Genomic DNA, 25,846 nt, shown 5'->3' on the forward strand with positions numbered 1-25,846 from the left:
CGCCCAAGGCCCCTCCAAAGCTCATCCTTGTGACTTGGGCAGAATTCTCACACTCAGAGAATGCTGCAGTCAGCTACCATCACTTAGGGGCTGTGGCTGGAAACCTGCCAGGCTCGGTGTGGGTCACATGACCTCTATGGGCAACACCTTCCCGTCTGCAGACAAGAAGCCCTAGGCCCCCACCCCGGCTTCTTTCATAGAGTCGTTGCAGCAAAACGAGATCAGGGGTATGCAAACCCCCTGAAAAGCATGAGACGTGTGTGTTTGGCACTGGGTGTTAACCTCCTGAACATGGGCGGGCGGGACGAGCTCCCAGAGTGGGTGACGGGAACTCGCTCAGGGCTCGGGGAGGGTGCAGAGTCACAGCCAGCTCTGCTGCCATCCCAGCCCCAGCACCCCCTCCCTCCCAATGACCTTGAGCGCTGGGCAGCCCTCCATCCCTGACCCAAGCTCTCTCTGGTTTCCTCCAATGCCCACCCCACCTTCACCAGTCTGAAGACTTAACCAGGACAGAGCTCCCCGAAAGCTCACCTCGCTTCAGGCATCCGTCACAGGAAGGATTGGGGGCCGGGGGAGAGAACAGAAGACAGAGTATGAACAATGCATATAACACATGCAGCCACAGAACCATGTGGACAAGCTGGGGAGGCCAGGTGTCGGGTGGGGACCAATTCCAGGGTCGCCGCAGAACAGAGTGAAAGCCCAGCCCTTTGGGCTGGAGGAGATGCTCCCCGTTGTAAGTGGGGGCGGGGGTCAGAGAAGCCTCGCCAGGGGTTCTGCAGCGAGAAGCTTCAGTCCCTGGGCGTGTGGGTGGATCCCCAACGCCTTGTCCCGCCACGGGGCCACCACTGCATCGTGGCCTGGCACGCGCAATTCATCTGACCAGTGCAGACGGACAACGTCCGCGACAGGCCGGGGGGTCTTCCCCAGGTGACCGGGGAGTGTGAGTTCTGCTCGGACGCCGGGAGGACGCGTGGGGACGCTGGGGACCCAGGCACTCAGAGCTGTTCCTATTCTAGGGTCTGGCCTTTCGGGGAAAGGCTTCGGAGGTTGGACAGACGGAGCCTCAACTCTGGGGCTGAACGTGCTGTGAGGGGACTTGCGTGGGGTGGGCTACTTACACTTCCGGCATGGCGGTGGGCACAGCACCTGGGGGCACAGGAGAATCATTCATGAGGACAGTTACAGCCCCACCCCCACCCTGTGGGGGGAGAGTCAAGCAACAGGAAGAAGAAACTAGACAGCGTGGGTCCCCTGGGTCAGGATGGGATAAACACTGTGCATCTTCCTGCGGGCGCCATTCACGCTCCGTGCAGTGTAACTGTGCCCAGGGCTGGTCTCCTGGGAGCCCTGTGGCTGGGAGTCTGGGGTGAGATCGTGAGGATGCCCCACGTGGAGTGGGTGAGCGGGGAGGCAAGGTGAGTGCGTTCTACCCTGATCCTCGTCCTGCCCCTCCAGGCCCGTTTCCTCTGCAAAATTAGGGCTTAGAGAAGTTTGCCAGGTAACATTTAGCTCTTGAAAGCTTTGCTCAGACTGAATGTCACCTGGGAGCAAAACAATCCTCCAGAGCAGATGGCACAGGGTTACCACAGGAGCCCTTGTCCTCTGGAAGGACCCCTTTAGCCCTGGCTGTTGGGGGCCCCGGCCCAGGAGGGGGTCTTTGAGGCTGCAGAGGGGCCAGACCTGACTGGCCATCCTGCCTGGGTCTGGACACAGTGGAGGGGGCGTGGGGTGGTGTGCACAGCAGGACAGGAGCCCGCCGTTGGGTCGTGAGGGCGGGGTGGGGACCAGTGTTCATGGGGTCGGGGCACCAGGTCAGCCGTCTGGATTTGTTCCAAGAACCTGGTTGGGAGCAGGCAGTGGTTCCAGCAACTTCACTTCAGAGCCACCTCCTGACCAGGTGACCTCCTGCCTCTGCCTTAACGCTCACCTCTCCCTTTGTGCCCAAGAAACACCGCCCCCGCCAGGAGCAGGGCTGGCTCCCCTCCTGAATCTCCCACCAGAGACCCTCTGGGCCCCACCTCTGCCTCTGCCGCCAGGGAGAGTGCAGTCGGGAGAGGAGGGGGGTGGCCTGGAGTCTCAGCTGTCACCCTGGGCACAGAGGGAGAGGTGGGCGCCCATCCATCTATACATTCTCAGCATGCTTGGCTGAAATTAGATTTATCGCCAGCTGTTTATTCTGAGGGCTCTGCTCCTCTAGAGATACTGAGAAAATCAAGAAAGAAACACTAGCTGGGGAAGAACCACCCGGGGACGTCCATCCATCATCACCGCCCTCCCAAGGGTCCCGGGTCTCAGCCCTGTGGGTCTCTTGTCTCTTTCCCCAGGATGTGCCTCACCTTTGGTGGGCATGTAGCCATGCTCAGGCCTGCCTCAGAGAACCCCATCACCAGTGTGGGGCCCACCTGCCCAGGCAAGTCCAGGCCTCCTGCCAAGCTCCAGGGCCTGCCCCACTGACAAATGCCAGGCCCAGGGGTCCCCAGCCTGTGCTGTGATACCCACCAGACAGGACCCCTTGACAGGTCCTGTGGAGACAGCAGGGACCTGATAAGAAGTCAGGATGTAGATAGCAGCAAATGGGCTGCTGGAGACCGGCATTCCATCTCCCCCACAAAGGGCCAGCAAGGAGATAACCACAGACCCACAGCCGGGAGAGGAGGCCGGGGTTTGACTCAGAGCTGGGCTCGTCCTTTGAGGCCCCGTGGGGCGGGCGGTGTATCAACTGAACCAACAGGACAGAGGCCGCATATATAAGTGTGATTGTGATTGTGTGTGTGTGTTCTCTGCACACCCGCTCATTAAGGACACACATTTCAAGTGAGGCTCATGTGCCTCCCGCTGCTCCCCACCCTGACCTTGGGTCCAGTTCCAGGGCACCCTGGTCCTCCCTGGCTGACCACACAGCACAGCCCCATCTTGAGCTCTGACCAGGAAAGCCTAATCTCAAACCTGCTGGCAGGCACTGCCTGAGCCCCCCCGCCACCCCAGCCACGGAGCCCAGCACAGAAGCTGCCCGCACTCATGTGCAGACTCCCATGCCCCAACCCAGATGCTGTCACCATCTGCCTGCTGCTTCTCAGAGCCAGGAGTGGCAGGAGGAGGGGGGCCGTCGCCCTCACCTGCTGTTGTCCTGCTGTCCAGATGGACGGCAAAGGGAGCCAAGCCCGTCCCTCAGAGACAAAGAGGCAAGAGATTTCTGCAGTCAGCGGGGCCTGGGGTTCAGTCTTCCAAGCCCCCGAGTCCTGCTTGCCAGAGGACCTTCTCTGTCCGCTGCAGGCATTGCTCCCTTCTGCTGCCCACCAGGCTCTTCCACACGCAGCCTGCCCTGCCCTTTGATCCCCCATCCCTTCTCCCCTAGGTGGTCTCTTCCTCCTGGGACCTGCTGGGCTGCCCAATGTGAAGACAGAGGCCAGCAGGCTCTGCCCTGGGTCCTTGGAGCAACTTGTGCAAAGTTCTGGGCAGGAGACATGGCACCCAATGGGACATAGCACCGTGGGACTGTCCGGCCAACAAATCCAATTGTACAGGCAAGAAATGCCTTCTCCCACCTCCAAGCCCTCGTGCTCTCCTGAAACCCCAGCCTAGCTCCTCGGTCTGGGCTCCACCTGGATCTGAAGTTCTGAGCTGCAGACACCTACCTGGTTTGGTGTCCGTGAGCTGGGCGGGCGGTGTCCGGCAGTCGACTGCAGACTCTGGGGCCAGCGCTGAGGGGAGGCTATGAAAACTACGGCCAATGGGAACTGCCAGTAAAAATAGAACAGAGCCGCTGCCCCTCCCAGTGCAGACACCGCAGCACACACAATGGGCCCACGGGCTTGATGACGTGTGCACGAAGCTCAGGAGGACACGCGAATCCTGTGCACAGAGAGGCCAGCACCTGAGTCAAGACAGGGAGACAAAGAGGGGAGAGGATGGGCAGTCAGACCAAGGGGGCCAGAGCAGTGACGGCACTGGGCCGAGGGGCGAGGGGAGGGGAACGTCTCCATGACCCTCCATCTTTTACAAGGAGACGTGGACATCAGGCCGTGAGCCCACGCCCCAATCTTTGGGGGAGGGGACACCAGTGTGGCTCTGGTGTCCATGTGCCAGGGGGTTGTCTGCGCTTGGGGGTGACGTGAGCATGCTGCAGAGAGGGTCCCATGCTGAGCCCATGCCCAGCAACAGCTCATGGAAGTCTGAGGGCCTACAGGGGCTCTGCACCCCTCTCCAGCTGGGGTTCCAGGCATCAAGGCTTCCCAGGTTCCGAATGGCACCCCTTGTCCCGGGCCTGGATGTCAGTGAGGTTAACTCCCCTTTCCCCGCCCTCCCTTTGTCTCCAGCCACGTGCTAGAAAACCCAGGGGGCTGGTGCCGTCGGGGCTGCACCTGTTTACGGGGTATTTTTAGGATGGTGGGTGAACACATAATACCCACCTATCGTCAGAGCAGGACAAAGCCGGCTATGCTAATCCCGTGGCTATTATCGTCGGCCACCTCGTGGGCCAGGAGCGCTGGCTGGGCCAGGACCAGCAGGATGCTGACCCACTGGAGGCCAGCGAGAGGCCTGGCAAGCCGCGCCATACCACCGTGTGCCGTGTGGTGGGGGAGAGAGCTGGCCACGGGTGTCCTAAGGCGACAGCCCCACCGTGCCCAGGGAGGGGCCAAGGCCCTGCCCCCTGGACACTGCAGCTCGGGTCAGGTCAACCTGGGGAGACGCCGCTCTGGAAGGCTGCCAGGGAGAAGGGACAGGGTCTGGGAAGTCACGGTGGTGGCCGGGGACGCAGGCTTCCAGCAGAGGCGTGGGGATGGAAAGTAAGGGCCGGCAGCAGCCGAGGCGCAGCTGGGGTCAGAGAAGGAATTCGGGGGCTGGGGCGGAGTCCATGGGGGTTTGTGGTATTGCTTATGTTTTTAATTTACGCAAGAGCTTTCTTACAAAACCTTCATATGCACAAAAGAATGAATTGTCAGCAAGGTTATCCTGCTTTTGGAAAAGGAAAAACAGAGAGGAGACTGACACAGAGAAGAGCTAAATGTGGTCCAGACGTGAAAGCATCCAGAGGACGCGTCTGCAGAAACCACAACTACAGGGACTCGCGGACTCTGAGGCTCGTGTGTGTGTGTGTGGGGGGGGGGGTCCTCTTCAGGTTCTGCAGGGGCAGAGTGGGGCCAGGCCCCTGCCCCAGGTCCCACAGTCCCCTCCCAGGGCAGGGAAGAATGTGTCCGCCAGAGGAGCTAATCCTTAGAAGGCCGTGGCTGCGCAGTCAGGCCTGTCCCCTCCGTGGCCGGCACCTGTCAGCCCCGCTGCCAGGCATTGTCTGAGAAACAAGGAGCCCAAATTAGCCAGTGACCAGGCACAGGGGCATCTGTCTTCCCAGCTCCCCTCCCCCCACGGCTGGGGCCCTGGCCTTGGTGACAGCCAGCACAGCCCCTCTGTGCCTCCCCACAACCCCATCTGAGGCCCCCCCCTACAGTTGCTAGGCTGGGGCCGCCCCCCCTAAAGTTGCTAGGTTGGGGGCTGGGGAGCTAGAGCAGAAGGAACAAAGACCCAAAAAGCCATCACCCCTCAATCTCTGCCACCAGGAAGGCCTGTGGCACTGGAGACACAGCACAGGGTGAGTCGCACAAGCTCTGCCACCCACCAGGGACACTGGCTCTGAGGCTCCGTTTGTCCCTGAGAAATGGGGTAGCAGTTGGCCCCCCTCAGCAGGCTGCCGTGACCTGAGATGGGGTCGTCTGCACGAGGCAATCGCCTGACAAACGTGAGCTCTCGGATGTGCTCACCGCGCAGGCACCGTCCTCAGCCCCTTCACCGAAGAGGAAGTGGGGCTCAGAACGTGAAGCAACTCACCCAAGGTCCCCAGGACACAGGTGTGTCTCCACAGGTGTGTCTGCTGCCAAGGTCTGGCCCAGAGCACGTGCCCCGTCAGCAGGGCCCGGTTATGGCTTCCGTGCTCTTCTCTGCGGCCAGCTTGCCGTGGACACAGGACTACACCCAGGTGGTAACCACTGCAACTGAGGCAGGGGACCAAAAGCGGCACAGTGCCTGACACATTTTTGCTCACAGTAGGTGCTCAATAAATGCTCATTGAATAACTGAATGGACAACACAGAGAGGAGCCGTCTGACCAAAGACGCTACAGGAAATTGCCTCTCAGGGCTCAGGAGAGGGTCTTGCTTTCTCCCCGGGGTTCCTGAAATAAGGTTGGGGAGCTCATGGCTGAGGGTATAGGGGCAGGGTGCTCAGAAGGCCCAGGCCAGCTGCCCCCTCCCCCAGGGAGGCGCTATCACAGCCACGAGCTGACGTTATCAGTGATGAACAACTGTCCCCTCCAACAATGTGCTCAGACTGACACAGAAACAACAGCTGGGCAGCTGGACCTTTGTTGATGTTAAACTTAGCCCCTCAGGTCACCCTGAGCTATGACCACCCCCTCCACCAGTGTCCAGGCTGGAGCCTGGAATGTCAGGGGACAGCCACCAACACAGACGAAGGGCCCTGCCCCTGCTCGCTTTCTCCTCCCCCGCCATGCCTCTCTAAACCCCAGACCCCAGCAGCCCTCCTTCTCCGCCCACCTCACGCTCCTGCCCCACGCCATGGCTGTTCTGCAGGAGTCTGGGGAGGAATGGGTCAGGAGGGGGCTTCTTCGTCAGAGGTTCTAATGAAGTTCCTTCGGGACCCCCGCCAGCATGAGATAACCTCTCCACAACTCCGAACCCCCTTCCTAGGGTAGGGCTTCCACGGGTCCCTGCCCTTTCCACAGGGGGGTGGGGGTGGGGAAGCTGCCACTTGCCTCTCAGGGCAAGAGAGAGAAGGCCTCTCCTTGTGTGTCCCTCCCACACCCCAGCACAGACTCCCAGTCAAACATGGGTCACAACCTCTGCCCAACTCTTCTCTCCGTGTCACAGGAGTTGGCTGTAGGAGAAGACAACCCAAAGGCCTCCCCTTTGATCACCCGCTGTTGGTCCAGTGCGGAAAGGGTACCGTAGGCACAGGACTACGCCCAGGGGGTAACGACTGGAACAGAGTCAGGGGACCAAAAGGGGCTCAGAGGGGTGGGGGTGAAATGAATTCACCCTCCAGCCAGAGCGGGAGATGGGATGGCGTCTGGCCTAGCAGGACAGACCTGTCTCTTCTCAAACTGCACCAGCAGTCGCCGTTGCCCCCCACGCACCCACCGGAGAAAAGCCAGTTTATGGACGGGTGCCCCGATGAAGCAAAGGGCTCATCCTATTCTAGTAAATATGGTCGCTGTGCACAGAGCTCCCTGCCATCTACCAAAGTGTGAAGCATAGCACTTCCAGCTGCTTTTCCGTTTTTACATGAAAGAATGACTGACTGAAAAACAATAGGTACTTGGACTTGAATATTAGTAGATATTTTCTCAAAAATGAACAAAGTGGGCCCGGTTTCTCAAGGAAAACAACCGAGCATATTTGTGGCCAGTTATAAAATTCCAGCTTTCAAGAGAAAATGGAAATCTTAGAGTATCCGTATCTGCCGTTGTGAGCACGACAGCCTCCCAGACCTGCAGGCTCTTCCCCTACGATGGGCGGTGATATTAAAGACTGGTTTTTCACAAACCACTGTATAAAGGATGGAATGTGTTAACATTGGGAAGATCTGCATGGCTCGGAGCACTGATACTCTCCAAACGACCAACGCAGAGTTCTGGAGTCACGCAGAGCAAAGAACCCACCCGAGGTGGGGCCCGTTGGCTCAGTGGTTAGAGCGCAGTACTCATGACACCCAGGTCACCGGTTCGATTCCCACGTGGGCCAGTGAGCTGAGCCCTCCACAACTAGGTTGAAAACAACGACTTGATGTGGAGCTGATGGGTCCTGGAAAAATACACTGTTCCCCAATATTCCCCAATACAAATTAAAAAAGAAAAATGAAGTCTGATTTTTCATTCTGTCAATGACAGCTAGGAACAGGAACCAATCAAGAAATCCCTCATCTGCCAGCTACTGAGTGTGGGATTGGCCACCATAGCGAGCTCTGCCGATTGTGTGGTGTCATGATTCAATAAAATGTCCCTAAAATGACAAGTTAGGGAAATTTTCCTAAGGAACTACTGTGGTTTTCATTTCAGTCCTTCTCTGTGTGTGTCTTCGAGTGAGAGCACTTGGCATCCACAGGCCTCTTCCCAGGAGCTGGAGGTGAAGTTCTGCTCCTGGCCACCAGAGGGCGCACGTGTGTGTGTGTGTGTGTGTGTGTGTGTGTGTGTGTGTGTGTGTGTGTGTATGTGTGTGTGTGTGTGAGTGTGTGTGTGTGAGTGTGTGTGTGAGTGTGTGTGTGTGTGTGTGTGAGAGAGAGAGAGTGTGTGTGTGTGTGTGTGTGTGTGTGTGTGTGTGACAGAATGTGAATGTGACTTATTTGTGACCTACCAACTACAAGGTGTGATCAAACAATACAGCAAATGTTTAAATAAAAACACCTCGCTTCTGGTATGGCAATTTCTGTCCAATAAAAAAATTACGGTGTGCCCTCATCCACTTTATTCACTAGATCTGTGTCTTCTGGCTCTTCCCCAAAGTCAAAATGATTCAGGACATCGAGGCAGCCACTACAGCACAACTAGACACTCTCGAAAGAGGACTTCCAGAACTGCTTCAGACAGTGGTAAGAACACAGGACAAGTGTGTTCGCAGCGAGGGGGGTCTTCTGAGGGGGATTAATGGCAATGTGTCCTTTACTGTAATAAGGTTTTTTAAATTTAAACATTCATCATATTGTCTGATCACATTTCATTCCTCTTGGAATATAGGAATATGATAGGAACAATAAAACATTCAGTAGAAGGCTGATTGAAGTTGAAGAAATTTTCCAGAAAGTACCCCAAAAAACCCAATGGGAACTAGATCAGGCAGGATAAGAAAAATTGAAGGATCACCCAGAAGGTGCAATACAGTCCTGGCTGGAGGTCCAGAGAACTTAGAAAGAAGTCGTTATCAAAGAAATTAAACCCACACCTTCCAGAACCGAGGCAACAATGCTCACCAAGTACCAGCTCCATTACAGCAAAAGCTTAAGGCACAGGGACCAAGGGAAGAGGTTTAAAACCTCCAGAGAGAAAAGGGGCCCCATACAAATCTGTGGCTGGATGGGAAGCTAGTTAATAACAATGTATCAATATTCATTCATCAAGTGTAACAAATTCATTACTTCAGTGCTTGACTATTTTAATAATAGGGGAAACTGCATGTGGGGATGTGAGGACGGCAGTTAGGGAAACTGTACTTTCTGTGAGATCTTTCTGTAAACCTAAAACTGCTCTTTCTATATATATAAATATGGTCTATGTTTTTAATGGGAAAAATGCCTTCAAAATTCTAAGGGAAAATAATTTCCAGCCTGACCGCCTGCATTGTGCGTTCTCGGCCCCATGAGCTTTGTCTCTCACTCCACCCAGGGGCCCTGGGAACAGGATGGGAGTGGTAAGCTGGGGTCCGAGTGTCACCACGGGAGATGCCATCAGGCTGCTCTGTCACTAGTTAAGCTGGGCACCAAGATGGGTGGTGCAGACCGGCCACCAGGGGGCGCGCACACTCACCGTCCCAACGTCCACAGGGAGCCAGGGCCCTGCCAGCCCAGTGGTCCAGGAAGAGGTGACAGGAACAATGGGGTAATTGATGCAAATATGCCATGAAAGACAAATTGTTCAAAGGAAGCACTCCGGCTCCTGCCAAACGCCCAGGGTGTGTGGAATTCCAAGGAGAAGCTGAGTAGATTTGGGCTGTGGCCCGGGACCCTATGTGTCCTCCTCCAGAATGCCTAAGGCTTGGCCTGGACCCCCAGAGGGCAGTGGGAGTGGATGGAACAGGTGGGCACTGGGGGGACAGCGCTGCTAAAGATCACGCTAGGGGGACACGCACTCCCACTCCTCAGATGGCTTTGGGTGTCCTGAGCCGACTCAGCCTCAATGAACTTCTCGCACCTATCTCCTACCCTACTCCCAGAGCTGGGGTGAGCCCTAGCTTACTCCCTGGGTGGCCTCGGGTGAGGCTGCCACCTCTTTGAACCTTGGTTTTCTCATCTGTAAAATGGGAGTAACCACCCCTTCCGTGTATGCCTCCCAGGAGGAGCAAATGAGAAAGATCTGGAGAGCTCAGCATCTCTGTTCCTTTCTGCTCAGAGGAGCCCACCCCTGGACAGCCAATCCCACCTCCTCCAGGCTCCAGAAACCCCTACCTCGCTCCCAGTGCCCCTACCACGCTCCCTGAGACCTCCAGCTGACCTGGCCCCAGCCAAGGCCTCCTCCCACCCCAGGATCTGAACTTCCGACCACCCCCAGGCCAGGGAGGGTGGAGCAGGAGCTGAGGCCAGGCCACACAAGGGCTTCTTGTGCTGCTGCAGGCACCGCCTGGCCGCCTGTCCCCAGGAGGAGTCTCTCTGCACTACTGTCTCTGTTGTGGCTTGGGGGATGGGCCATCAAGGCCAGCAGGGCCAGGCCAGTGGTGGGGCTCACAACACAGACCCACTCCTGCAGTGCTGTGGCTGCAGCTTTTCTTACCTCCCTCCCACCCCGCAGTGGCTGACACCTGCAGGCTTTGCTCTGCAAGCTCTGCTGTGACTCCTGACGCCTCTGCCCCTTGCCCTGCTGAAGAGCCTCAGCTCCCGTTGCTTCCACAGCCTCCTGCCTGTCCTGTTTCCTTTGCTGTCTTTGTTAAGTGAATTACTTATGAGTTACACAGTGTCCCGAGCAGAGTGCCTGCAGTAAACTCTATTATTGCCCAGCCACCACCCTAAATCACCCAGGACAGGGATCTGAAACTCCTTCACTCTGGACCTCCTGCCCTCGCCCTCCGTGGCTTCTCTGCCTGGCCCCCAGCACCTTCCTGCTGCCCTGCCCCGCTCCAACAACACACAAGAGCTGTGTGATGCTGACCAATTACTACATGGCTCTGGTTCTCAAGTTCCTTATTCACAAAGTGAGGCGGGGTCATCTGTGCTCCAGGCGGTGGGGATAAGACAGGGTAAGTAGCTAGAAGCCCCATGAAACTCCACTCCCACGGCCACAGAGCAGACGCTAAAGGAGAGAGAGGAGTGTGGCCTCCCAGCTCCTTGGAGACTTGTGATAATTACCCCCCTGGTGCATGATGTCCTAATTTAGAGGCATTTTCAAACCCTTCAACCCCTGTAACTTTCCCAGGTGGAGCCAGCTTCACAAGGCACAGGGAGGGAGAATCGCTTTGGACAGCCAGAAACTTTCAGAGCCGTTTGGGTCCTTTATACAAAATTCATTATCTGCCAAAGATATACAAGGTCCCTGCCCTAGACAGGTGCAGCCTGGTGAGGCAGGCGAGCGCTCAGTAAGCAGCTCGTTTCAGCAGCCCGCCCTGGGCCTGCGGCCCACAGTGCGTCCCAAGCCTAGAGCAGTGCAGTTCTGAACAGAGGCCTTCAGGGGGGCTAGTCACGCTCACAGAGGAGGCTCGTGTGCCCCAGTAAGCCCTCCGTGCCACGCCAGGGGCTGACCTGGCCCGGCCCTTCCTGCTTCAGGCAGGGTGCGCAGCTTCCGTCTCTCCATAAACAATCCTGGAGCCATTCCCGGCATCACACGCGTGAGAGTGGGATGCGGAGTCCCAGGGCCACGGGTCACTTCTCTGAGCATCAGCCTCGGTGTAAGAGGAGGACAAAAGTGCAGCAGAGTCTGCGACTCAGACCACACTCCTTGGAGCCTACGGCCAGAATTAAGGAAAAGAGGCGTGAGTGTGGCTAATTTAGGTGTAATTGCAGGCAGCTTTCCACCTGGGGATTGGGCAGAGCCAGGTGGCTAGAGGATTACTACACTACTGTCATAACAACCACGTATTTATTCACTATCTATGTGTCTTATCGCCTAATTCTCTCAATGAATCCTCGCAGTGATGTTAGGAGGGAGGCTGTTATCAGCCCCATTTCAATGGGGCGCCAGGTAACACAGCTAATAAGAGACACAGCCAGCATTCACTCCCCGGTCTGTGACTGGAGCCTCCGTGTGAGTGACAGGTGGGGATCTACTGACTAGTCCCGCCTTCCCCGTCCATCCCCACCAGCGCTGAGGGCCCTCACTACCTCCTGCAATTGTCCTGCTCCCAGGGTCTCCCAATGTCACAACCACCACCAACACCCATTCCAAAAACGGTGCCCACCACCATCTCCCGCTCTCCGCGGGCTTCAGCCATTCCACTAATAATTCCCCTAAAGAAACCAGAGACACAAATGGAGATTTACATACGCAGATGTATATGTAACAGAGAACAACTAAACGAACATGTGTGTCCAACAAGAAGGGATTGGTTTGTCAATAAATAATAGTAAGTATATAGAATAACATGGAGGCATTAACGTATTTAACGTCATGGCTTCATAACGATACACTGATACATTAAAAAATCTGGATAGACTAGAATACATGAAGGATCACCCCATGTGTGAATAATTACATGTAAAGTCACATGCAATAATTATATATTACATGCATATTTGCATAGAAATAAATGCAGAAGGATATACACCAAAATGCTAACAAGATTCTCTCTAAAAGATGAGAACACAAAGGTGATATCTGTGGGCGGCCAGTTAGCTCAGTTGGTTAGAGCTCGGTGCTCTTAACACCAAGGTCGCCGGTTCAATCCCCACATGGGCCACTGTGAGCTGCACCCGCCACAACTATATTGAAACAACTGCTTGACTTGGAGCTGATGGGCCCTGGAAAAACACATTTAAATAAATAAAAGTTAAAAAAAAATGATGTCTGTTTCCTTCTTTATCATTTCCAGTCCTTTCAGTATTCTTCAATGCATATAATTCTATAGTTAAAAGCAAAGGTGTGTGTGTATATTAAGAACTGCAGGTTTGGGGTGCTGCCTATAGAAAGATGCCTGGACGCCATGGCCAGCGATCGGGGCTCCGAGTCAGCCCCCCTCCTCTGTGCGCAGCGGCCGCACCCCAGGCTCGCAAACCTGTTGTTTTCTGCGCCCCTCACCTGATCCAGCCCTGGCACCTGTGCCCAGGCAATTTCTTCCCCTGAACACCTGCCTTCTGCTCTCTCTGATGGTGAGAATGCTCTTATCCTCCCTTAGAAAGACCACTTCACATGCTCCCGGAGTGTCCCTACCCACCCTCACAGCTGTCCCCACCTTAGACCCCTCTTGCCTTGCTGCTCTCTCTGGCTCTATTTCCTCAGCAGGGGGCCCAGGTTGAGGATGAGTTGGGTGGAATTGCACGGCAGGGGACCCAGCAGAGGTTGAGCTGATTGAAGAACCCCTGAGGACACCTGGCTCTCACTCCTGCCTGCAGCTGGGGCCCAGGTGGAGCAGCCGCTGGGCAGTGGCACTGATGCCCAGAGGCCTGGACTCTGCTGTGGTCCTCTCAGCAGTTTGCAGGCCACCCGGGGTATGGGGACTGTGGACACAGACAGGAGGAGGTGTCCCGCCTGTGGGGAGCAGCACCTGCCCCCACAGCAGTGGGGAAGCCTCTGGAGGTTTCCAGCAGGAGAAGGAATTGCATTCTGGACAGAAGGGCCTGCACACTGGAGCAGGACGACCAGAGGCCAAGCCAGAGCTCACGGTGCAGCCCCATGGCAGCTGGCCACAGCGAAACACACGGGCTAGTCCTGGGGCCCTAGGGGCACGGCCACCCATGGCGTCTACACACCCCCGACTCCTGGGAAAGGCCAATTTCAGGGCACCCGCGGTACATCCCTCTCCGGTTCCAGTTCCAGCCACGGGTTCCTGCCAAAGCCTCAGCGCCAGCCCCTCTCCCGCTGCCCAGGGCAGCCCCCCCCCCGCCCCCCCGCCTCTCCACCCGCAGCCTCATTGGACTGCCAGTTGCTGGGCTGGGACTTGCCCATCTCATTGTCCCATCGATGACTCACGCATTTGGCAGGAGTGAGGCAGGGCAGACACGGGGCCTTATAGTCTGCAGGCCCAACTGAGCAAAGCTTTTCCATCTCATGCATGTCTGCTGGCACTGCCCGGCCTGTGCCCTCAGAAAGGCCTGGGCCCTACTCTGTGGTCCAGCCAAGCATTCCTAGGGTGAGGGCATATGCTCCTTCAGAATTCGGAGTTGCCAGAGCACTGAGGACACCCTGAACCCAGAAATCAGGTTGGGTTCTGCCCCAGCAGAGACACAAAGACTCCCCACAGAGGTCATATGTATTTACAAAAACCAAACTCCTGGTGTGTGAGCCCGTCTGTGTGCTGAGAGTTTCTGGAGCCTCAGGAAGCTACAGGCAGAGGAGGCAGTGCCTGCTGTTCCCGGCTGCTCATGGCCAGCTGTCGACGCCAGCTGGCATTTTATCTCCCCAGTAGTCTCTGGGCTTCTCAGGTCAGGGGTCACCTGAATTACCAATGCCCAGGCCAACGCCTACCCAGGAGGCACTTAGGAGGCGTTTGCTGAGTGGGTGTGCCTACATCCTGATCCCACCTACTCACAAACACTCCCCCATTCTGAGGGCCTGGGCACCCGCTTTCTGCCAGAATCCCCACCTCTGGGCTTGATTGGAAAAGCAAGGATGCTGTTTTCGAGGCTGGAGGACAGAACAGCTCACCCTATCCTACTCACGTAGCTCAAATCAAGGAAGGGGCGGCCAGCACCATCCCTCCACCCCCTCCATCCCCGACTTAAGTGCTGCCATTCTCCCACACACACACTCTTCTCCCAAAGCCCATGGCAGACATGACCAATGGATCACAGCACTCCAGCTGAGCTCAGATCTTTCTCAGCACTGATCAGGGCTGTCACGGAAGAGGGACTAAGCTATGCAAGGGACAGGTACACAGCCTAATGGGATCATAAAGGAGACATTTGTACAAATTCCTGTGTCATTTGTCAGTTCTCATTCAGTTATGAAACGCAGTTCATGAACCGATGACCAAGATGCCCCAGAGAACCCTCAGGGACTGGGGCAGAGGGCAGAGTCCCTGATTGGACGGTGGGAGAAATCTGATGGGGATAAAACGGGTTTGTGGAAGCACCGAGAGGTTATTAAAGAGACGCCAACGTGTTGAAGAGGGCCACTCAGCCTCCTTGCTCCTTCCAGAGACGCTGAAGAGGCCACTGCTTTGCCACAGGGAAGGTGGACGTGGGTGGATGGTGGAGGAAAGGAAACGACCTGCCGACCATGGCATGGAGCCCTCAGGCCCCCAAGCAATCGTTTTTATAATAACTCAGGACACTATTTCTCTGTCCCTTCAGCAGTTTCTCCTGTGCTGAAATGATTCCTGTTATACCATCCAGTAAGTAGTATTTACCGTAGAAATGTAGAAAGCCTGAGTGTAAATGACCAGAGACCCACTCTGTCCAGGACTGCAGGGCAGGCCACCCTCTGGAGACGAGGCAGTAAGAGAGGCTGAGTCGGCCATCCCTCCGTCCAGGCCTTATGGTCCCTCCTTCCTAGGACCTCTGAGGCCAAGTGTCCTGGGACCCCCTACCCAGGCTGGAGATTTCAGAACGGGCTATGGGTCAGGAACGTGGGGTGAGGGGAGGGGTGCTCCCAGCACTGGGTTTTGTGGGCAAAGAATCTCACTCAGCGAACGGCGTGATCACTGCCCTCTGTGAGGCATCTTCATTTTGGCACAGGAATGAAATGGCGATGGTCAGCCCCCACCCCACACCCACCTCCTCCAGGCTGAGCACCACACCCCACCCCCTCCAGGGGCAGAAGGCAGGAGGCAGGGGAAGACGTGTGCAAAGAGAGGCCTGGAGGCCTGGGGGTCCCAGAGGGAACAGAGCAGCAGGAGACCCCCAAGTGTGGGCCTCAGGCCGGTCCACTCCCCCCACCGAGGTCAGTCCAGAGAAGACCCTCCTCTGTGTACCAGGCTGGCCTCCTGAGTCCGAGGCCCAGCATCCCATGCTGGGGACAAACAGCAGCCTGCCGAACAAACGGCAGAGCCCGGGAGGCGGGGCCGGTGGTGCCAGCTCTCCATCATGACACACAAGTCAGGCCTGTGGCTGCAAGGCCCTGAGCTGGGTCCGTCCTGAGTAACAGAGTGTCCAGGCCCTGAATCTTCCTCCCCGGCTCGTGTGGCTTCTGTCCTTCCCGGGCCGTCTGTCCCTTCAGCGCCAACGCCTCCTGCACGTGACCCCGGCTCTGCCTCGCCAGATGAAGCCAAAAAGAGGCAGGGAAGCTGGCAGAAAAGAAAGCAGTTATGGCAGGAGCAGACACTGGGTGACGAGTGTGCTCTGTGGGCTGCTTTATGGCAGAGACCCCCTCCCCCCACCCATCTCTCCCACGCCAGGACAAACGCGGAAAATGTACATGCACTGTGATGGAGGAAGGAGCCTGCTCCTCACTCCCAGGCCTGAGAGGCCTGAGGATCGAGGGTCCATTCTCAGCTAACTGTTCCTCACTGGGAGGGAGTTAACAGGCGGGTCGGAGGGGTGTATGCCCCACACACAGACACCCCCCAAGGTTCACCGGGACTCTCCTTGTTAAGGGCAGGGAGAGTGAGGAGTGGGGTGGGGAGGAACGGGAGTGGTGCAAATCCTTCCCCAGCCCTGCTCCTAGTTCCCAGGGGAGAGATTGGCATCTGGGGCAGAGGGCACAGGGCTGGCAGGGCTGGCAGGGCTGGGACCAGACCTTCCAGGTTCTATTCCTGGTCCCTCCCCTGGGCCTTCCCAACCACACAACCACCCCCACTCCCTGCCCTACTGCTCAGGAAGGATTAAGACATCACAAATAACAAACCATGACCCCCTCCTGCCCCCATCCACCCACCCTGTCCCAGGGCCCTACCCTCCTCCAGCTTCTCTTCTGGCCCCACCGGGCACTGACTGGCACTCAGGCGCAGGCAGACAGGCTCACCCATGGGCATCAGTGGCCTGGCCTCTGGCCTGCGCTGCCCATCTCCAACTCACCTGGTCTCCTACCAGCTCGACCCTAGGACCCAAAGCTCACTGTCAAGAAAGGTTAGCAGAGCCTGGGCCGGCAGAGCCCTCCCGCTGAGGCCCAACCTGGGGAGCGGGGCTCCTTGTCTGTTCCCAACCCCTTATGATCCCACCAACGACGGACACAGTCTTTCTGCTTCGATTCCATGCACAAACTTTCCTACAAGGAGGCGCATTCATCCTGGCAGGAGGGGCAGGCTGCGGCTCACCCCACCCTCGTTCTCCCAGCTCCCAGAAAGCCACAGTGCAGGCCCTGTGCCCTGGTGGGGCCCGTCTCAGGGAAAGTGCAGGCCGGCTGCGGACACCCGGACACCCGAGTCTGGGCAGAAGCAGCCTGTGGGAAGGCCCACGTGCGGATCTTCCCCTGACACATTCAGGACCCCCTGCCTGGTGTCCCAGGGGCAAGTCAAGCTCTTGGAGGTGGGGCAGACCTCCCATGCTCAGACTCCTAGGCCTCTACACTCTGTTGACCCTGGATGGTCCAGCTTTTAAGTGGAATGCTGGCGGGAGTCCCCCATCCTCTCCGTAGGGCAAGTGGAGGCGGGAGGCCAGGAGAGAAAAGAACGCTCAGCCCCCAGGTGGCTTACCTGGTGTGACCCCCAGCACCGCGAAGGTGGCGAGCGTGAATGTTTAGGACACAAGGGTACCGAGAGGCCCGACCCCGAGGCTCTGCCGGGCCCGCACCGTCTGGATAGCCTGCTGGTTCTTGAACTTGACCAGGCCCAGGGTGATTTGGGCGTTCCAGCCGGGGTCCTCGAGGGGGCAGCGGAAGTCGATCTCGCCGCCGCCCTCGGTCACCAGCGTGAAGTAGATGTGGCGCCCGGTGCTCTCCACGCATTCCACCGCCTTGATGCGCGCGAAGCTGAGCTCCTTGGGCCGGCCGCCCGCTCCCTTGACCTCGAAGAGCTGCAGCCCGCGCTCGGTGAGCACGCAGCGCTTCCGCTTCCACAGCCGCAGCAGCCCGCCGCTGCGCTTCTCCAGCACGCCCTCCCTGAGCACCGCCGCCGTGGCCGCCATGGGGCCCCGAGGCCCGGGGACGCTGCGGGCTCCGCGGCCGTGCGCTCTGGCCGCCCGCGCCCGGCAGCCCCTGCTGACACCGCTGTCCCGGCACCCGCGCTGGTCCCCCCTCGCCCACTTCAGCCTGCAGCGTCCTCTCCGCCCCTGTCCCGTCCGCCCCGCTTCGCCCAAGAGTCCGCTGCCCGCTGGCGCCGCGCTCGCTCGCTGGCTCCCCTGGACTCCGTCTGCGCGCTGGGCGGCAGCTCCCGGGACTTGTCCTTACATGTCCCGCCGCTGCCTCCTGCGCTGCGCATTCCTGCCCCTCCAGCCCTCCCCTCCGCGCCGCGCCGCGCGCCCGCCTGGGCAGAGCTCCGGGGGCGGGGCCGACGGGGGCTCGGTCACGCCCTGGAGGCGCCGGGCGCCGGGCGCGAGGGCCGGTACCGGGAGGGTACCGCTTACCCAACAGCCCCAGCCTTCTGGCCTCCCTGCCGCTTCTTGGAACCACACTCCTGCAGGCCTTGGCCGCAGGGGGCGGTAGTGGGGGACGGAGGGGGTCACTGCTCGTGACGGACGTAGGCCTGCGCCGCGGTCTCGCAGGAGCACCGTCTGGGACTTGCATGGTGGGCTCCAGACAGCTGGGGGATGCTCCCGGACCGCGGCAGGCCTGGCCTCCCAGCCTCTGCCCCCTTACCCAGCTTAGCCAGCTCCCGCTTGGCACTGTGTGGTCAGGAAAACGGGGAAGCCTAAGTTGGGTTCCTCCCCAGCGGCAGATTTCTCTGTAAGGACACGGGAGGCTGCCCACCGCTGTCTCTGCTGGCACGAGGGACTTACCCCTTCTTCTCCCACCCCCATCCCCAGAGAGCGGGAGACATGCAGACAGAAGCCAGAGTGACTGAGGAGAGGACCCTGGAGGTCGCTCAGCCTCCTCTTGGTGGAGAAGGGTCCCCATCGTGACCTGCAGCTGTCACGGCCTGCAGTCTGCTCCATCACAGGCACTAGGAGGGCCCATGGCTCAGCCACGTGGCCCCATGGGCCTGGTACTCCAGCTCTTGAGAGAACAGGACTTTTTCCTGGACTGAGCTGGGGGGGGGGGGGAGGAAGGGGGGAAGGCCTCCTCCCTGTTCTGGGAAAGAGTGTGATGTGAAGACAAGAGCTTTGCAGAGGTGGGTTCAGACCTCAGCTCCCCCCTCCACCCCCACTGCTGTGTCCTGCCCACCATGGACAGCTTCTCTGTCCTGCAGTCTCCTCCTCTGTGCCATGGGAGGATGAATTTATTCTTATCTCGTGGATTCTGATGGATAAGTTAGATACCATTTGTGGAAGGCCAGACAGGCAGCGCTTGGCAACTCTCAGAATCCCCCACTTGTATTGCCTCTAGAGGAGGATGGGGACCCTGGGATGAGGCCAGGTGCTGGAAAAAAGGTAGCCACTGCGTCCATTGTGGTCCAGGCCCTGTGTCCTAAGGGGTCTAGTCACTGACGTGCTAATAACAAATGGTTATGGGACTAATGTGATGACAGCAGTGAGGCCTCTTTGTACTCACACCCAATGCTTCCACCTTCCTGCCCAGTGAGGCAGAGCCTAACAGGAGCCAGGAGGGTCCAGTGTGGAGTGGGGTGCCCTCCCCAGCAGCACCCAACCCAGGAGGCATAGGGGGTCCTGTCCGTGTCCCATCCACAGCTCTTCAGCCCGGAGCTGCAGGAACATCCTCCACACAAGGGACAGCCGGCTCCCTAACCCCCTCTGGGAGAGAGAGCGGGCAACACCATGCGAGAAAGGAGGCAGCCAAGACAGGTGTCTCTTGAGGCCCAGAGTGCGGCAGTGGGGGGAGCTCAAGTTGCCCAAGCCCTGACTTACGGACCCCCAAGTTCTCAGCTGGCCTCCAGCGTTGCCCTCCCGTGGCTCCTTTCTCTAGCCCCACCCATACCCCATCCCTCCGTGGGGTCTCCTGAGTACCCCAGTCTCAGGGCACAGTCCTGCCAGGATCCAGAGTTCTGTCACTGAGGGGCCAGGGCTCTAGACCAGGCTGTGCTCCCACTGGTTCATCTCTGTCACTTCCTGCTTTCCTCACACGGGGCCAGGGACTCCTGACACTCCCTCCAGCTCTAGGTTAGTTCAGTCATGTGGGCTTTGGAAGGTCACAGAGCCCTCTCCCAGCTGTTTGATTCCCCTGACAGATAGGTATTATTATCTTACTGAGGAGAAAAATGAGATTCAGAGAGGTCAAGCCACCTGGATGGGGTCACACAGCTTTGTAAATGGCAAAACTGGGAGGGGAGTGTGGAGTGGCTGAGGGCACCCAGCTTCTGTTGATGACACCACGGCACATCTACCTAAGCATCTACAGCACATCTCCCCAGAGGCCTGTGGAGGTCCTTGGCACCTGGGAGTCCTGTGCTACAGTCTCATGACCTCCGGGCACTGGGGCAGCTGACTCACTCTAAATCACTTCCCAGAATTGGCATCTTGCCTGGCAGCCCCAACTGGAAAAGGCTCAGGCCCCCAGTGGATAACTTACTTGGGCCATCGGAAGGTTCAAGAAGCCTTTGAGAGCCAGGGGTGCAGAGTACGGGGACTGGGGCTCCCTCCCTGCGGGGTACCCCTACTCCACCCCTGGCAACGGGAGCTCTAACTTGGCCTTTTGGGGGCACTTGGTTTGGGCAGTGCTGGCCCCAGTGATACTCGATACTCGCTTAATTCTTACTTGTTGACTCCACAGGGGGCTGTTGACACAATGTCCCTTGGTTGCAGCCCAGACCTGGCGCCTCCCTCTGCCCACTGAGGAAAGCTGACACATCTGAGCTCAGCTGGACCAGGTTAGACTACACGCGGTCCCTGGGAACTGTGCACTAGACATGCTCTAGCTATGTAGGTCTGAGCCATCGCTTGTGTGGAGGAGGGAACCTGAGTCACACTGGGGGCCACCCAGGACAGGGTGGAAAGGCAGATGGGAGTAAGCGGGGAGGCACAACAAGTAACGTAGCTTATTATACATCCCATTGTAAATGCTGTCTAGTGATTATTCATTGTTCGGCTCCATCTATACAAAAAGCACTGAGGACAACCTGACTTACAACACAGAACTGCGAAACGTTTTAAACTGAAGGAAGATGATGTCACTCTTTTGCTTGCAGTCCACCAGAGCCATCCCATCTCTCTCTGAGTAAAGCCAAATCAGTGGCATTGCCCGCAGCCCTACAAAACCTCCCCACCCTACAAGGCCTGTCGGCTCTCGTCCAGGTGGCCTGGATCTGACATCAATGGGGACCAGTTGTGTGAGGTGGACCAGTGCTTCTCAGACTGAACCGTGCAAACAGATTGCCTGGGGATCTTGTAAATGCAGATTCTGTTTCAGGAGGTCTGGGTGGAGCCTGAGATTCTGCATTTCTAGAAGTTGCCCCGGGACACTGGTGCTGTTAGAACATGGAACACAGTTCAGGTAGCACGGATCTCAAAGTGGGCCCCAGCAGCAGCGTCCCCGGGATTGTGTTAGAAATGCACATTCTGGTGGCCAATTAGCTCAGGGGTTAGAGCACAGTGCTAATAACACCAAGGGTGCCGGTTCGATCCCCACATGGGCCACTGTGAGCTGTGCCCTTCTTAAAAAAAAATGAAAGAAAAGAAATGCACATTCTAAGCTCCACCCCAGCCCTGCCAAGTCAGAAACTCTGGGTTTGGGGCCCAGCGACCTGGGTTTTCAGGAGCCCACCGGCTTGTGCAGAGGAAGGCGAGGGTGCCATGTCAGAACCTCAGCTCTGTGACACCTTAAAAAGGTCCTCCCCCTCTCTGATCTCAGTGTCCTTAAAATGAAGCCTCTCTGGCCTGTCTTAGATTTGCAAGAAAGCCTGGCTGGTGTATGGGGTCTCCCCTTTAGGTGAGACAAGAGTAGCTTGTCACTTCCTCTGCAGCCTGACTTGTGGTCAGGTAGCCCCTCCCCACATAACCAGAATGGAAGCCAGATCTGCTCACAGCCCTGCTCCCCCTCCCTTCTGGGCTTCTGCACTCACCCTCCAGACCACCTGTCCCCTCTGCCCTCCTCTCCCTGGGAGACCCCGCAGCTGACCTCTCCCTCAGCTCCCCATGGTGGGTGTCACCTGACCATAGCCCTTTGACATGGGGCCCTCTGTTCCAGGGCTGTGGGGTTTCCTGGGATCTCTTCCTCTAAAGGGAAGTAGAAGAAGAAACGGATCAAGGTTTCACATCTCTAAGGATTGGGGTTTTACAGGCACCATTGCAACAGACCTGAGCTGAGCAGCACCCTGCAGACGGCTGGCCTAGGCTTGCTCCTGGGCCTGGCACTCCCAGTGGAAATTCCCTCCCACGCTCAACTCTTTAATCGCTTTCCAGCCCAATAACTTTCCTGATTCACCAGGGATCCCTTTGGTCTTGAGAGTGCCCAATGCCCCCTCTCAGACGGGGCTGAGTCTGGGCTTGAAGACATTTGATCTCAGCTTGGGTCTGGCAGAGACTGGACTTGTGGGCTGGGGGTTCAGGTTGAAGCCTGTAGAGGTTTCCCTTTTCCCATGTCATGCTGGCATCTGGACGCCCATGTCATAGAAGCAAAGGGGCCACCTGGGAATGACCCTTGTTCTCGGGACCCTGGGCTGAGGGACAGGACATCTGAAGAAAACTGGCTGATATCCAGAGAACTAGTGGCCTAATCAACTTGCCAGTAATGGCTGTGCAAACCTGGCCACAGATGCGAGTTAGGTGTCTGTGAGCCAGGCCCTGGGGACAGACTTGCAGTTCTCTCTTTAGTGAGGGCTGGCAGAGGAGGTGACGTTCCCGTCCTCAGGGAACCCCTCCTACTGAAGAGGACCCAGAGTGAGCATTAGCTCTGTGACAGGCCACAATCATGACTTTGCAGAAACATGGCCCCAGTCCTGGACGCAGCGCCGAAGGTGAAAGCCCTCTATCACGGCGTGCCTGTGCGTGCCAGTGAGGTGAGGCTAGGTTATGCTCCACCAACAAACCCCACATCCCAAAGGTCGGATCCAGCAAAGGCTATCCACGCACCCACACATCCTCACATGGTGAGGGGGGTTCTGCTCACAGATCGGGCATACAGACCAATTGTAAATGGGGATAGAACAGCACCCACCTCACGGGGTGACTGACACTGAATGAGTTCATACATTTAAGGTCTTCAGTTAGGACAACAACACACGGTAAGTGCATGGGATGGTGAACGATACCCTCAGTGATTGGGAAAAGGGTTGCAATGACGCACACGGTGGCTCTTAAAGATTCCTGCCTGCAAGTGACAATCCCCATCTTAATTCAGAGGCCACAGCGAGCACGTGGCCACATCTCACTTCAAGGGAGGCGGAGAAATGTAGCCCTACACGTGCCCAGAAGATAGGGCTGGAGCGTATGTGTGACCAGCGCTGCAGCACTCACAGTGTGGCCACTGGGGGACCGGTGGGTGACCCCAGGAGGCGGGGAGAGACAACCTCCCAGGCCCAGGACCAAGCCTGTGAACCCTGGAGCAGTCAGGCCATGGTCAGTGGAGTGGAAACGCAGAGGTTCAGGGGCAGGCGCTTCCCAAAAGGCACCAGGACTTGTCCAGGCACGAGGGATCGTGAAGGGCTGTACTCAGACAGTCCGCTTCCGGAATTTTCCTGGCCTTTGGGGCGAGTCTTCCCAGGCCGCCCACTAACTCAGAACGGGAATCGGGCAGGTCCTCAGAGCCTGGCTGTTCTGGTGTGGTCAGGGTCACAACATCAGCACCACCTTCCCCTGGGAGCTGCTGACAGATGCCGGGTCTCAGGCCCCACCCTACACGCCTGCATGGGATCTGCATTTTAACAAGGTCCCCGGGAGGGAGGTTCAGGGCACAGCACAGCCTGAGAATCGCTCCTGTAGCGTTAACTGAGGCCAACATCTCCACTTCACACAGGAGCGGCTGACACCCAGAGGGGAGGGGACGAGCCCCAAGTCACACAGCTGGTTCCAGCCTTGGCTCCACCGCTTGCCAGTGCCTTGGACGAAGTCACCTCAAAATTCCCCGAATCTCAGCTTCCTCTTCCACGATAAAGGGGCCATCCATCACAGAACCACTTCATAGCGCTCACGTGGGATTCAAACAAGAGGGCGTGTAGACGGTGCCCTCACAGAGTACGCGCTCAATAGACGCTCGCTATTGCCGTGGCCCTCGCTCACCGTTCTATCTCCTGGGTGCCTGCGCCTTCCACAGGATTTCTGTGCCCTATTCGGGGATTAACTGTTCCCACATGTAGCAGCAGCTAAACCCCCATCTCCCTCCTCCTGAGCTCATGCCTCCATGTGGCTCCTCTGGTGTCTCCATCCTCAGCTCTCCCGCGATGCAAACAGGTTGCTAGGCCCTGGGAGAGGGGAAGCTCCCCGAATTTGGGCCGGCCTCCCATCAGGAGGTCAGCTCTTCTCCATCAAGCCGCCCTGGGAGAGCCCCGGGGCCCTAGCTCAGAGTCCTGGCAACCGAGAAGAGAAATGCCTGAATGGACACTAAGATCCTTCCCACTTCCTATGGGTCAGTTCCACGGTGTGGCGCGCCGCAGGCCGCATTAGCGGCAAATCCTCCCCGGCAGGGCGCGTGGGGAGAGGAGGCGGGTGCGGATGGGGTGCGGGTCTCGTGCTCCGACCCACAGCGCCACCTGGTGTCTCCTGGCACAGCGCCGCCGCCCAGGGTGCCCCTCCCTTCCCTCGGAGAGGAGACCTCCCGCCCCTCCCACACCACATTGCCCTCAGGGTGCTTCCTGGCCGGTGCCCCAGCTTGCTGACCTCTGCCTTTACCCTGGTTTCACTCCGAGGAGGTGTGTCCAGCCCTCTCCCCCCACGGGGCTGCTCTGAAAGATGGGTGGTCCCGAGGCTCATAGCTCGGGTAGGAGAGGCAGGCAAAGGCCTCGGGCTGGGGTGCAGAGGTCCGCCCCAGCAGCCAGCAGAGGGCAGCCGGTTTCCAATTTCGGTCCGAAACTCCCCTCCTGGCCCCTCCTGTGGGCCTCTCCCAGAGCAGGGTGATCCCGCTGTGTGTGGAACCACCGTCCATCCACCCCTCCTCTCCACGCACAAATCCTTCCCGGAGACCCCGGGGTTGGCCAGGGCCTGGGCTGGACCTACAGAGGTTAGCCAGGTGAAGGAGCCCTTGACCCCCCTGCAACTCAGCGGTGGGGCTGTGGGGTGGGGGCACTGGGCAGGTGCCCCTCCAGGCCTCCCCGCCTGCTCTGCCAGCGTTTCTCATCTGGGCGGCACGGCCCTCTAACCTGCCACAGCTCTGTTGCCTGACACCTGGTGCTTGCTCTTGTTCTTCACTATAGGTTGGTCCTATACTCATTTAGGTCCCATTCCCAGTGTCAAGAGGGGGTGTCGCCAAGGCCACAGCTGGATCTGCTCATCTGGGCATGATGCCCAGGAGGCTGGTTGTTAAAGCATCTGCTTGTTGCATATTGTTTGTGAATTCACAGTGAGGGCAGAGAAGCCCAGCCCCAAACACGGGACAGGATCCCTAGATGAAGTGACCCCCTCAGAGAAGCTCATTTACAAACAGCTGAGCCTTCCATGGGCTTGGCTGTGGGGGCTGCCATAGCCTGAATGTCTGTGTACCCCCCAAAATCCATGTTGAAATCCTGACCCCAGAGTGACGGTGATAGGAGGTCGGGTCTTTGGAGGTGATTTGGTTGTGAGGGAAACGCCTTCCAAAGGGACCAGTGTCCTTATACCATAAAAGGGACCCCTGGGAACTCCCTGGCCCTTTCCATCATGTGGCCACAGTGAGAAGACCACCAGGAAGTAGATTCTCACTTGACACTGAATGTGTGGGGGCCTTGACCTTGGACTTCCAGCCTCCAGAATGTGGGAAATAAATTTCTGTTGTTTATAGACCACCAATCTGGAGTATTTCATTATAGAAAACTGGAGGGACAAAGGCGGGACCCTAAGAGCATAGAGGGAGCGAGGAGTGAGGGAGGCCCCTCCAACCCACCCCCCACCCAATCCCCGCCTCCTACCCCCACTCCTGGGCAGG

General features: G+C 57.8%; 1 protein-coding gene across 1 annotated transcript; it reads right to left on the bottom strand.

Annotated features, from left to right (window-relative positions):
- Positions 1-15,500: 15,500 nt before the first annotated feature.
- Positions 15,501-18,152, bottom strand: PHLDA3 (pleckstrin homology like domain family A member 3). Its single transcript, XM_019750945.3, has 2 exons — positions 17,439-18,152; positions 15,501-16,091 (listed from the first exon to the last, which is right to left on the bottom strand). The coding sequence occupies exon 1, from the start codon at positions 17,866-17,868 to the stop codon at positions 17,482-17,484; it is 387 nt and encodes a 128-aa protein (XP_019606504.3). The 5' UTR covers positions 17,869-18,152; the 3' UTR covers positions 15,501-16,091; positions 17,439-17,481.
- Between the last annotated feature and the right edge of the window lie 7,694 nt (positions 18,153-25,846).

This window comes from Rhinolophus sinicus, chromosome 6 (assembly GCF_057876585.1).
Source record: "Rhinolophus sinicus isolate RSI-liver-muscle chromosome 6, RSI-T2T, whole genome shotgun sequence".
NCBI classification, from domain to species: Eukaryota; Metazoa; Chordata; class Mammalia; order Chiroptera; family Rhinolophidae; genus Rhinolophus; species Rhinolophus sinicus.